Source organism: Stegastes partitus, unplaced genomic scaffold, assembly GCF_000690725.1.
Source record: "Stegastes partitus isolate 25-593 unplaced genomic scaffold, Stegastes_partitus-1.0.2 Scaffold492, whole genome shotgun sequence".
NCBI classification, from domain to species: domain Eukaryota; kingdom Metazoa; phylum Chordata; class Actinopteri; family Pomacentridae; genus Stegastes; species Stegastes partitus.
This window is the reverse complement of record NW_007578223.1, coordinates 89,732-103,403: the sequence shown is the minus strand read 5'-3', so window position 1 is coordinate 103,403 and position 13,672 is coordinate 89,732. Positions and strand designations below refer to the sequence as shown.

The following is a 13,672-nucleotide window of genomic DNA, read 5'->3' as shown; positions in this document are numbered from 1 at the left end:
AAACAAACACGGTAAAGTACCGGTTAATCTTTTTATGGGGTCAGCACTGAACATTCTATACAGCAGTAAATAAGAACTGGTGCTGTGGGGATGTAGGCATGTTGTGTGTCCAGTCTCATGTTCATAATAACAACCTGTGGGACATTCCAGCAGTCCACCACTGTCTGCTCTGTGGTCATATCATTGGTTTTGCATACACCCACTCCTGTCACTGCTCTGTATTTGCAAAACCCTCACTTACTTGAGCTAAGATGTCAAAGAACAAGTGCTGATTTATATTCATTCAGTTTAATGTATTCACTCTTAGCTGGAATCTAAAATGCTGCCTTTGCTGTACTGTTTTGTGGGTAAATGGTGGGAATGATTTTTATGACTTGCTCAGAGAATTACAAATGGATTTAGAGATTTAGATCTCAGTACTGAAGCTTTAATACAGATATCAATTTAACACTTTCTAAATTGTACATAAACACTTAACAAAAGAGTTAAAAATTGTTTAAATGCAAGCACTATAAATAAAATGGTCAAAATCTGCAAAACTGTGATTGAAATCAGGATCTATTTGATCAAAGAATGAGTAAACAAGATTACAAATCTGACCACACATTCAATGCCAGCTTTTGGCACAGGTCAAGTGCAAGCTTTTTCTGCAAACAAAATGTCAAGCTTTGATATCCTGCCTCTATTATACCTGGGAATCTAAGTTTAAAAAATTCCTTGCTAGTCTGTGATCATGCCCTAGCAGTGTTTTGTACTGTAACTGCCCTGATCAGGACATGGCCCCACAGCCTCACTTTCTGTGTCAGTGCCCTGCATCCTCAGGTCAAGTGCCTGCAAAGCCTAATGGTTTGTAAGACTGTGGCTTATCCCCGTTGTGGCCATGTGCTGTGGGAGGATGGAGGGAAGCCTTCCATTTAGACTTAATGCCAGATAATTAGGTAAACTCCTGAGCCTGAGTAGAAGTCCAGCCCGCCCTCTGGTGCTGTTGTCACTGAGCACACAGACGAGAGAAAGGACTCAGAGGAGCTGGATTTAAACGTGGCTTGTCTGCTGTTTGGAGATCAGCGTGAGGTTCACACTAGGTTGCGTTCATCACTTTACTCGGGCTCTACCAACCAATCCCTGCAGCTTTATCCTGGTTCATTCTCAGGTGACAAACACATTACTGTTAGGCGCTGGGGGAATGCGATCAAACTACATGCGGAGTAAAGGTGCACCCACAGATGCGATTACAATGGATTCACTTTGGCCGGTATTGTTTGTCTGCAAAGCACTTTTTCAGGGGCTGAGTGATGTAAAGTCTTTCTTACAAGACTTCGCACAGACTTGCAGATGTAGAGGATGAGCAGCACAATGTGGTTTTAATGAGCCCACTGTTTACTGATTGTTTTGCTGCCTTTGCTGGGAGAAACAAGAAGATGAATGACCCTAGGTATGCACTGTATGAGCGCTGCCGCAGCTTCCAGAGGTCCAGCAGCCTCTGCCAGACACCCCGCTAGTAAAACAGGATTTTCCCTTCTAGGTAATCAAGCTTTCAAAAAACCACAGAATTTGCTTTGTGGATTTTTCCGCCTGGAAAAACAACTAAGCACTATGCATGCGGAAACACAAATATGTCAGTAAAAAAATAGCTTGAGGTGATCTGAGTAAGTCTAGGAATGTATTAAATCATCAGGCCTTGTGGATTTTCTAGCAGACAAGCAAACATGTGCATTAAGTTGTTATTTTTGTTTTTTTGTTTGTTTCTAAGACCTCTAAGACCAAACGAACCAATGTTTTATTGCCTTTTTCCTTGTTCCAAAAGTAAAATTAGAGATAATACATGCAAGAGGCTCAGAGTGCAACAACACAACGGAGATGAGTTTGTGCCAATTTGGATAGAACATGACCCCAAAATACAGACGGGGATTATGTGATTAAACAACAGATACAAGAATTAGAGCTTTAAATTGTAAAACACCCAACTTGACTTTCAGCTAAACTCTGTGATCTCCAGGATTATGTATGAGTCTATCTAAACGAAATCTGATACCATCTATGACTGAATCTGGCGCATGCTGACAGTCATACTGTACTTGTTTATGGAAACAAAGATGATCTCTATTTGCATGCATGATGTCAGTGCATTTGCTGTGCCATTGTCAGCAAGAATGAATTTCTAGACATTGCCTAAATGCTCCAAACTATTAGCCAAACTGACAGGATTACATGCCTGGTGGGGAAATTCTTTACTCAAGGTGCACGTATGAGCTTTTTTTTTTATTATTATTAATCTTTGAACCAAATCCCAAAGTTTTCTTCACATTTTAATTAAATTTTTTTAGCTTAAAAGTAAATATAGTGATTCAAGAAATGTTATAATCAGTCTATACAAACCTCCCCTGAGGATGGCAAAACCCCTAAATTCCCAGGAAAAATCTTGAGGAACTGAGATTAGGTCAGGTGGCTTGATATGAAGATTTGATATTTGCCAATGAATAAATGAATACAGACTAACTGTGGCTACACACTTTCCTTTAAAAATTGGTACATTACGGAAAGCACCTCTGAGGCCTGTTGTTTCATTGCGAATGCATTTGTAGAATCAGTTGACTTGGTTTTATTATTTTTATGATTTCACTGTATTGTACATGTCTATACAGACTCTCAAAGTGTGCAGAACTCTAGTACAGATAATTTCTCTGGAAGATATTCCTTCATTTTATGTTTTGTTGATGGACAAAGATATGTAATAATTGCGTAATTGTATCATGCACAACACCTGTAAGGCGGCATTTGTCTTCCACTCCTTTCTTCAAGCTTTTCCTTAAGTGTAACTTATCAGTTCTGTCATCTATTTATCCTGTTGTCCCTCCACTACACATTTCTCTCTTCCACGAACCGCTGTTGCTCATTAGAAGCCACTACAGTCTGCGAGTCTCTCTTGAAAAAAAGCTATAAATAAACGTGTTTCTTACTTTGTATTGTAATTGTGGCTCTGTGAAATGAGGCGTTTCTTTTCAAGAGCAACAGCTGTCAAATCCTTCAGTATTTCTTTCAGCTGGCCCGTGACAGCTTGAAATATTTCCCAGTTGGGTTTATAAATCAGTACTGTGGCCCTATTACCTACATCGTCAATGCAGTGGTGACCACGTGCTATAAATAGCTATGTAAAGTTACACTTGCATAATTAGATGTATTAGCCCTTGGTGTGTCTCATTTTGAGCCTACATCTCAATTCTCCTGTTAATTTCAATTACACATCTGCTGAGTTTCTTTGTTGCTGTGATATGATCACAGACAGCCAAGTGTTCATGATGTAAACAGTTATACTAACTCCAGCACTAACACATTTGACAAATGCTATGTGCACATTTGTTTAGTGTACAATGTATGATATTATTTCAATTAAAATTGAATATATGTGTTTTTGGATTTGCAGGGACACTGAGACACTACAGCTCAGCCTTGAACATCCGTCTCTCTTCTGTTAACCTGATGCCGCTACAGGCTGCAGGTTCCCAGCATGCCTCTGGTGTGAAGCACCTTGCAGTGCGCTCTGGCTAACAGACAATCCAGCAGCATTGCACACATCAGTCATTGTTAAAAGGAAGCTGCTGACTCCATATCTGTGAGGGGGGATGGTGTGTGTCTGTGTGTGTTGCTGTATGCGTGTGTGTGTGTGTGTGTGTGTGTCTGTGTTAGAGTAAGTCTGAGTGTGTCTGAGTGTGACAGATTGGGGGGAGGGTAGAGGCTTTGACTGGACTATCCGCTCTACTGATGAGCACAGCACATCCACTACACCACTACTGCAGCTCCGCTCAGGAACACAGACGCACACACACACACACACACATTTCTGTTCTCGCTGCAATAATGAATCCATTGACTCTGAATCTCGTGCTCTTTTTTTTTTTTTACTATAAACTGTGTGATGATATTGTGTGCATGTCCTTTAGGCTGCAGACTGATCTTTTATCTTGCTTCCTCTTTATATCACTAGTTTAATGCTTGTGATGATATTAATGAATTCTGTGTTTCTATTTTTGCATTAAAGGGGAACCCTCGTGATTTACTCTCATAAATCCATAATGCTGGGGGATTTCTGAGAAACTGATTACAATACAAAGGTCAAAATCTGTGCATCAGAGGCAGTGATATCATGATGCTTAGTCCTTTCATGGTTCTAAAAGTCAAAAGTCCACATGTACATGTTGTCTATTTTGAATGTTCTTCACGCTAATTGCAAAATTCACTTTGCTTTGGACATCTCACTAATGTGCCTGCTAAATGAAGGAATCTTTGTGTCAGACAAAGAATCATTAATTTATTAATGAGATGATGCATGGAGGACGGACACTCTGACACAGAAAAAAAAAAAAGAACCTTCTTGCAAACGGAGCAAACGTACACTCAAACAACTGCCTCTAGCCTTGCTCCACACACACACGCGCGCGCGCACAAAGAATTAGGTGTGGTAGAGTGAACCATGCCGACTGTAATGGTGAGGCACTGACAGCTTAAATGAGGCTGGGCGGCCGGCCATTGCATCCAGGGCTGCCGATAAACAGCAAAGCTGCTGGAGGAAAACTGCTGAGCGTACCAGGGATCTATTTTCAGCTAGTATCAGCAGCTGCTGCCTGCGGGAGTGCATCTTTATGTGTGCCCTGCACCATATGTGATTACTCCACTGTTACAACCAGCACAGCAGCCTAATGAAGGAAAGCCTAAAGGGAGCGACACAGAATGGAAAGAGGGAGGAGGTAAACACTGGGGAAGGATGGACGGAGCACGAAGGAAAATGAGAGGAAGTGAGATGGTCACAGCGTAGGAAACTAACTGTTAAAGGAAGAAAGGGAGGACAGGGAGGATACACAGATCGTTTCCTGGTCATTAGCTGCCTGCCATGACGTTTGAAACATTTCAGCTGTTAGCAGCACTTAGTGTATGAGTTAAGACAAAGAGAAAAATTCATCAGGGTGACAGATTGGGGCCATTTTAGGCTAACAGCCCTCCTCTGCGTCTGAAGTGGACAGCCGATACCATTACAGGGCAGGAAATTATAGGCAGTGGCCAATCACACACACACACAGACAATTCGCATGACATTTGTAGGAAGCTTGCCAAATATCCTTTCATAAACAAGCTGAGCAATACTACACCGCCCTCCCTCAATCAGTCTCCCTCACCCAGTGCCCTTCTCTTACATCGGCCTTTCGCCTTCATAGAGGAGAGGGCTAATTTATTCAAATGTGCTCCAGTGAATTCCTGCATGTCATGCATGCTAATGAGGACACGGCATGGCATGACAATGGAGTGCTTCCCCGTGCAAGAGAAAACACTCCATCTCCATTGAAGAGAGCAGCCGACGCTTTAACATCAGATCTGCTGAGTAACCTGACATTAACCTCTGTGCGCAGATAAACAATAAGGAGCCTGAGTCACAGCGTTAATGGAAATGAAACAGGCGCTGCACTGTACACTGTCATGACGCCGTTGTGGGTTAAGCTGTTGTGCCGGAGGAGATGACAGTAAATGTGGAGGGACAAAGGCCCGCCACAGAACAGAAAAGCTCCCGAGCCGAAGGAAAATCTCTTACACAGACAGCTGGAACACTAACCTATCAGACACACAGACATCCTATCTGTTCGGTAGCTTACATTAGAAGATTCAGGAGTTTTTATTTGTCACATGCTCATACAGTGTGTGCAGTGACATGAAAAGTGACTGTTCCTCAAGGCTGTGCAATAACAATAAGACATTATAAAAGGAGTAATTCTCAAAAAGCAATTGAAAATTAGAAAAAAGTTAATATCATAAATAGTAAGGCGGTAGAGATTTTGGTGAAAAAGGTGCATTCAACAGAGAGTTGGACGACATTTTGTTACTACCTGGATGAAAATCATATATAATCCTGTATTATAATCTACACGTGTATTTTGCACATTTTTCTACATTTAAAATAATTTTCACTTTATTTTAATGCATTGTTAGCAACCATTTGTTTCACTATAACAATAAAACCAGCATCCGAAAATGCTGTATTCTTCTTTTGTAAGAACATTCACAATCACTGAAGTCAAATTCCTCGTTTGCATTTAGAAACTTGGCCAATAAAGTTGATTCTGATACGATCAGACATGTTGTTCACTGTGATATGCCATCTATCCATATTAATATTTAAAGCTGCTAAGGGTAAAAGTGTTAAACAATAACAATGGTACAGGATGCTTAAAATTACAGGATGCAAACAAATATTAAACTAACCATTTCCAGGAATTTTGCACTAATTAATAGTCTATATTATTTAGCACACAGAATACGTATTACATTTTTGGCATCTAGCCTTTAAATTTAGTGACTAAATTGTTGTGACACATGTATATACTGAGGAAGGTTAATTTACAGTTTGATTCATTAAAAAAATGTTAATAAATAACAGCAAACAAACAATTTGCACCAGTTTTAGTGCAAATGTGTATGTCTGTAAAGAGGGAAAAGAAGCATTGAGCACGCTGAATATATTTTCGCTGTGATGTTAAAAGAATTGGGAGCGTAAGGAAAGTGTCACCCTCAGTGGCAGCAGAAGCTCAGACGTTCCTGGTGCTGAGCTGTGGGTAAGTCAACCTCCCCCTGACAGTGGATTAAATCAGATAGTGTATGTCTAATCCTCTGCCAGTGCAGCTTACAGTACAGGCCAGACACTGGGGAGGACATGACCCCACCTCTACACTGTTTAAGACAAAAAATAACACAGTGTTTGGGCGGCTTGCTTCCACCCAAACAAGTGATCACATAAATTGGTTTTGCTCGGTATGCGAACATGCCAGGACATTCAGGTGTGTGCCCAGAATTTGGTTTGTTCGCCGTGCTTGTATGGCAGGTTTTATCAGCCCGAACCGATGAAAGTCTGTGTATTCCTTTCATTAAGGGGGATGTTCGCTGCTTAACCGTGCTGGGTTTTGGAGGTTAAATACAAAGAGCATAAACATGGGGATCACCGCCGGCTGTCGCCCTGCAGGCTGACTGCTCAAGGTGCTCCTCCACCCTGCTCAGACAAAGACCCTGCATCGTCTCTGTCAGCTTACTGCATGAGAGGTGTCCTTGTGTTGGCAGAGAAAGAGAGACCCCCTGCTGGACTAAGGGGGTTGGGTATAAGTGTGAGCACTGCTCCCACTGCAGCTCATCACTCTTCTCTCCAAAGCTTCCTCTTCATCTCCTACCAACCAACCCCCATCTTTAAGGAAGCAGAGCTGTGTCCCTGGCTCCTGACTACCACCATCTGTCTAACAGGCTGTATGTGTGTGATTGTTCAGGCCAGGCACTTGGTACAGGGCCAGTCTGTGTGAGGCCCCTTCAGATTAGACAGCACTGTGCAGGTCGAGCCCCGATGGAAGCTGAGACGGTGGACGGATGTCGCTCATCGACCCCCTTAAACCTCTACGAGACCTTCATGTTTGCCTCTGAACTGTCTCAAAGTCTTTCACTCTCCGAGCAGCAAGACATTTTTTTCCCCTTGCAACTAGCAGAACTGCTGTGGTTAAAAGCTGCTTAGGTTCCTTGCAACTAAAGCTACATGGTAAAGATCAAGGAAAGGCTATAATCATGATTAAAGAACTACTTTGTGAAAAGGAAGGTTGAGGTCTTGGTTACAAGAAGACCAAATCACAGTGGAATCTGATGCTTTGCTGGCCCAAGCACATCTCTGAAAGCTGAACTTCACACTACACCTATTTTTGCTTTCAAGGGGACAGTCAGTCAGGCTTTTTTCAGACATGGGATGCACAGCATTCATCAATCTGTTGTTGTGACTGCATTCTGTTATTCAGAAATCTGTCAATTTTATGAGTTCATTCAGACAGCGATGTAGACAGCTCCAGTAATATTTTCCATATGTGTAAGAAAAGACAATACATCTAAGTTCAAGGAGCTACTCATGAACAAAAGTGAAACTTGAACTAATGGTAAGTTTAATGAACGGCCCCAAAAAAACTGCCATCAACTAACTACTAATAATTGTAACAAAATGTCAAAATCAAGGTTTACTGCTGGACGTAGGTCAAAATATGTTGCTAGGTCTGATCTAGTAAGAATGATAGAAAAATGAGCAGGGGTCATTCAGACACACCAAGAACCTAACACGCAATGCATATCTGGAGGGGGTTTTATTCTCATGGCTGCAAGAGGCTGCTTTTCAGGAACAAGTGAACACAGGTCATCTTAGGGCGTCATCTTGAGTCAAACCAACAATCCACAAGCACTTCAACTTCATGTAGCGACTCACCTGGTCTGTAAAGGTGAGAGAACAGACAAAAATCAATGAGAGCAATACCTTGTGAATACCACTGAGAAAAGACTGTCGACAACCGAGCACCTTCATCCACCTTTGAATAAACTTGTTTCTCTTCTCTCTCTACAGTGTAACAGTTCTGAACAGCTATGAATACTTTTGCCTACAGCAACGACACATTGTAGAAACTACGAGCACATCCCAGCCTGGTGTTGTTTTTCTAGTGGGGTCAGCCTGTCTGTTTGACCCTAAGCTCTGCAAGTGAACAACTACTGGTGAGATTATCATAAAACTGGTTATGACTTTTAATGGCAAATAGAGGGTAATTCCAAAGGATTTGATGACCCCTTGACCTTTCCTGTAAACCCAGAGAAAGACCTAAAATCATTCATGCTCACTGAAGACTTGGCCCTGGACTTTAATCACTAGGTCTTTTGGCGCTGATCTGACCATCTCAGGTTGGATGCCTCCCTCAGCTGGGTTTGCCTTTGACATCTCACTGGACATCGCCGCTGCTAGTTTGTGGTGTGGGGTCTTCTCCTGACTAGATGGGAGTCTAGTTTATACACCTGGGCACTGGGTACCACCCCTCCAACCCTAACCCCCGCCCTAGCCCGATCATCATTATGACAAACTCCCTTTGTTGCTGCTAAGGCTACCTTTACGTAAGCCACCTTTTATAAGACTTCTTCAATATGCAGTGTAAAGCAGCCTTACAGAATCACAAGCTTTCAGTCTTGTAAAAAAATAAACCACAGAAAATCCTTTGTGACACTGCAGGTGGATACACCCTCCTTTTTAAAACAGGGTGCACATTTGTGTGTTTTCTTGAGGGATGAAAAATGTGCAGTGTTTCCTGGCTCATGACTAAGGAAAGATTTGACAAACAGGAGGTGGTTTGAGGTCTGTGAACCAGCACTCTGCTGATTCACAGTCCTGCCCTCTCCTTTTTTTTCTGAAGTAGAAATCAGAGAGGGCAGAGATGGCAAAAAAAAAAAGTCCTGCCACCTTCTGGGGTTGTCCCCACAGCGATCTGGAATCAATACTTCCAGACAGTCAGAATATTCTCACTCTGGACCACAAGACAGTGCTGCAGTTAATTATTAGAGTGACTCAGTGAACAGTAATTTGATTGAAGCTGAAATAAATTGGATTTCTGCTGTAATTCAGGAACATTCCGATGTACAGTAGAGTATCATCAGATTATCAGCATCACCCTATTACACAGGAGAATAAAGGCAACATGTTGTTCACTAACAACTAGCTGACAGCAGTCAGCTGTGATCATGGCAGAGAGGACTGAGTCACATCTTTACACACAGTGGCACAATATGGAGATCATTTCTGTTTGTCACAGTGATAACAGCTTCTCTCCAGTGGAGGGCTCTCTTTGAAATTCCTCTCCCTGCCTTGTATTTGTGGCACGCCGACTCTTATGAATCTGCCTTTGTTTCATGCTCACAAGAAATATGATGTAGGGAAACAACACGGACATCGTGCTCTTCTGCCTGCCGGCTGGCCCTGGAGGACGGCATCGCTCAGATAAAGCGGGATTGTTTTGTTCCCATGATGTGATGGCCAACAAAGCCCCTTGATGAAACTGGCTGCCCCTGTGCAAGCCCACAATCACATTAGATATAGATGATGTCACTCACTCGCGCCAGCCCCGGCTACCCCAGGGGCGGCAAGGCTATGAGAGAGGGGTGATGAAGGTGGTGGGGGAGGTGGTCTTTGTTTCACATTTCATCTGCGCTAACCTCCCCCCCCTCTTTCTCCCAGAGGCAGCCAAGGCCCTTCTGGTTTGCCCTTTGTTACACGTAGGTGGAAGCCTTCGGTAGCTGCCGAAGGAAGACTCGACCGCAGCCAGACAGCCGAGTGTCAGTCGCGCGTTGCTAAAGTGCATGTCGTAGAGCTAAAGGTTGCTGCTCTGAGATGACACAGACCAGTGGGGGCTGAGTCTGCTCGGGCCCCCCCCCCCGCCACGATTTAGCATCCCAGAGAAGACAGCGTTCAGACTGGAGGCAAGGATGCGTCAGCAGACTTCAGTCACTGACCGTAAAGCAAAGGGTGACAGGGGACCTTAAAAAATTTGATAGGCACCATCACTGAAGCGACATGCCTCCATGATGTGCGTGTCTCCACAGTCAGAGAGAGATGTACGACCTGCTCCACAGGGCAGAGGCATGCAATTTAAAGGAAAATTTCACCTTAAATAGATAAACAGAAAAGAGGAGCCATTGCTCCATCACATTTCACAACTGTAGTTATTAGTTGCATCTAAAATACTGTATATCGACATATAAAACAATACATTGTAGCTACAGCATTAAATTTGCTTGATGCAAGAGAACGCCTCAGTAATAATAATTCAAAATATACCTGTGAATAGACTCTTGGTTATGTACTTAAATATCAGTCGCTCCTATATGTTATATATCATTATATACTGAATATCTTTGAATTTTCAGTGTCAAAAAATTAACTGGGTTCTGCATAACAAATCAGTGTTCACATATATTCAGTGATCTTCTCTGACATTTTTGTCCACTAAATGATTAATTGATGAAGATTAAATGATAATGAAAATAATAATCATTTGCATTTCTACAGAACGTGAGTACACATCCTGTTTGTTGTCGAAAATATGTTGGAGCTATTTTAAGTGTCCATTGTGACAGAATAAAGCCAAATATATTCATTTTCTGGTATGTTGCCATTCAAATGAAATGATAAAATATATGTCAAGTGTTGTCAAATTGAGCAGAGATGGACAAAGAGAAGGAGGCTTAGTTAAAACCTCTACGGGAGTAACTCTCTCTCTGGCACATTAAAGAGACAGTCATTGAAAGATGTTACTTTCCACACTCCATCTCACACCTGAAACACACAGCAGCTCATGCATTATTCATACACGCAGCCACTGAATGAAAGGGATTCTGCTTTGAGCACAGAGGAGCTGTTCCCTGCAGTCATTCTTTGAGTTAAGGAGGGGGGGAAAAAAATAAAAAAATTCGCTCATTTTACATAAGACGACAATCTGACGGTGAATTCCTTTTCAATGAGCATGGCGACAATGTCGTTTGACAGGCGTTACTTTATTAATGCACGCTGGCCCCAGCGAGGAGCCACAGCTCAACAGCATATGTGGGATGTGCCCCAGTTTTCACAGCAGCACATGTATGTAGGAATATGTGTGTGTGACATCAATACGTCAGCGGGACGCTTTCATTGTGTGTTCGGTGCTGGAGCTCTGAAGTGGATCAGTTTAAAGTTACAGTGTGAGAGCCGAGGTGAGCGAGAGTGAGGAGTGTTGCTGAACCTGATGAGCGCCAAGGCAGAGGTGACGTTAATCGCGCCGCAAAGTGCTACGTGCTGCTGACACTGGCGGCGGCAGCTGACAGGTGCTAATTGGCAATCACAGCCCTATAGGTTCAATAATGCACTTTGTCACACCTTTTCACTGAGATGTTCTTGCGCAGCTAACTGCGGATCAAATTAAAACACTACTTTACCGCCATACGCTCTTGTGACAGAAAAGCTAACGCAGTGTGTATAGAAAAGAAAAGAAAATATTCTCAAAAAATATCAGTTGAAGCTGTGATGTGATCAATTATTAAAAAAGGGAGCAGATGGAGATGAGGTAAGATTGTTGGGCATTTGGTCGGTCCAATAGGAGACCCGCAGGCTCCACCTGTTCAAAGAGATGAATCCAAATCAAATTGCTATTTCTAATTTTGTATTCCTATACTCAAAATTTGATTATAAAATCCAAATGTTTGTGCTGCTCAAAAACCCTGATCTGCACTGAATGAAATGCTACTGGCATAACAGGAGCTGGTCTGTGCCACCTAAGATAAAAATTCAATTCCCTTAAAGATTGAATAACAAAAACTGACACAAATTGCCAGATTTGACATCTTATTTCAACCAACCAGAGCTGTATTAGGGATGTAATCCTGATAAATATTCCATGTAGCATTGAGGATACAATGACAGTCAAGGCCAGTTAATGAGTTTCATGTTTACTGTTCTGTTTTCTTGTCCCACTCTCACCACATATACACACAACTACATGCAGGATAATCAGACCCTCCTTTGCATCATTTGTCACCCCCATCCTAACCTATACAATAATGTTGTTGGCTGTAGTCTTGGTTCTGTCGTGATAAATCTGTCTAATAACCCACTCTGTTATATTCTGTCTTGGTTGCAGTGCAGTTAAAAATGTTGCTCTGGACAAAGTTTCAGACAAATATAGTGTGCAGGTACAGCCACACTTGGAATATACAACCAAAATAACTCATCAGTCATAGTATTTTATATGTCATTTTTCTTTTATGCTTTTTTGTGTGATAAAAACACAGTTAGCATTTCCTAAAGCAGGGTTTTTTTTATGAGGCAGGAATGAATAGAAGTCCGGTGCGTGCTGTTTTTGTATTGTGTCAGAGTTTTAGTGGCCCATTGTTTGAAAGTCAGCAGCCTTTGCACCCCTGCGAGGGAAACCTGTCAGGGAAACAGCGTGCTTGATGGACCTACCTCTTCAGGAAGGCTAACGACCAAGCCATTCTCCGCCTGGCCCACCAGTGCCTGGAGGAAATACTCGCTGCAGGCAGCCAGCACGGCCCGGTGCCCTCGGAACTCCTTGCCCTCCACCAGGACAGTCACATCGCACAGGATATCCTGCTTCCGCTGGTCGTTGAGGCAGAGGAGGATATTGGTACAATGAACCGTCGACTCATACACATACATGGGGGCTTCAGGCTTCTCATCCACGGACATTCCGCTCACGCCCTGGAAATAGAAGCACAACAGAGGGGGGTCAGCTTACAGCCGAGCCCAGCAAGCACATACCGCAGGGCTGACATCAGCCCCGGCAGTCTGCTGCAGCCAGCCTCATGATTCAACATATACAAGCCTGGCTGGCTGCTGCTTCACGTGCTCACTCGCTCTTTAACATTTAAAAGCCAGTGAAATCTTGCAGTGCACGCGCCTGCACAAAATATCCATATCAGTCACATGGGTATTCCCCATGATTCCTCTTCTCACAACAAATCACGGAAACAAAACTACACCTTTTAATCTAAAAGACGATTACATTTCATTTGATGGTAGATGAGAGAGTCCAGAGTGAAGTGTGGTGTATTTTTTTCTCTAGAGTTCCACATGTGTTTGTAATCTAGGAAGGACTCACTGTATAGGCATGCTGAGCAACCAGAGAACATCATCTAACGGAGGGTGAGATTATAAGTGCAGGAGCTGCTGCTTCTTCACGGGGTAAGAATCGGGATGATGGCACAGAGGCTGATTCATAGGCATCACAATAGAAACAAAGAAAGAAATACTGCAAAACTATGGGCACAAAACACGTTTAGACCAAACAATAAAGGCTCAATCGCCCACTAG

The 13,672-nt window shown here is 42.7% G+C and overlaps 1 protein-coding gene across 2 annotated transcripts in view; it reads right to left on the bottom strand.

The window, feature by feature from the left end:
• Positions 1–13,672, bottom strand: part of bach2b (BTB and CNC homology 1, basic leucine zipper transcription factor 2b) — a 103,759-nt gene that overhangs the window by 15,834 nt on the left and 74,253 nt on the right. For both annotated transcript variants that reach the window (XM_008287249.1, XM_008287250.1), the window contains one exon: positions 12,806–13,060. In XM_008287249.1, the coding sequence (XP_008285471.1) occupies positions 12,806–13,060 (255 nt within the window). The remainder of the gene's footprint in view (positions 1–12,805; positions 13,061–13,672) is intronic.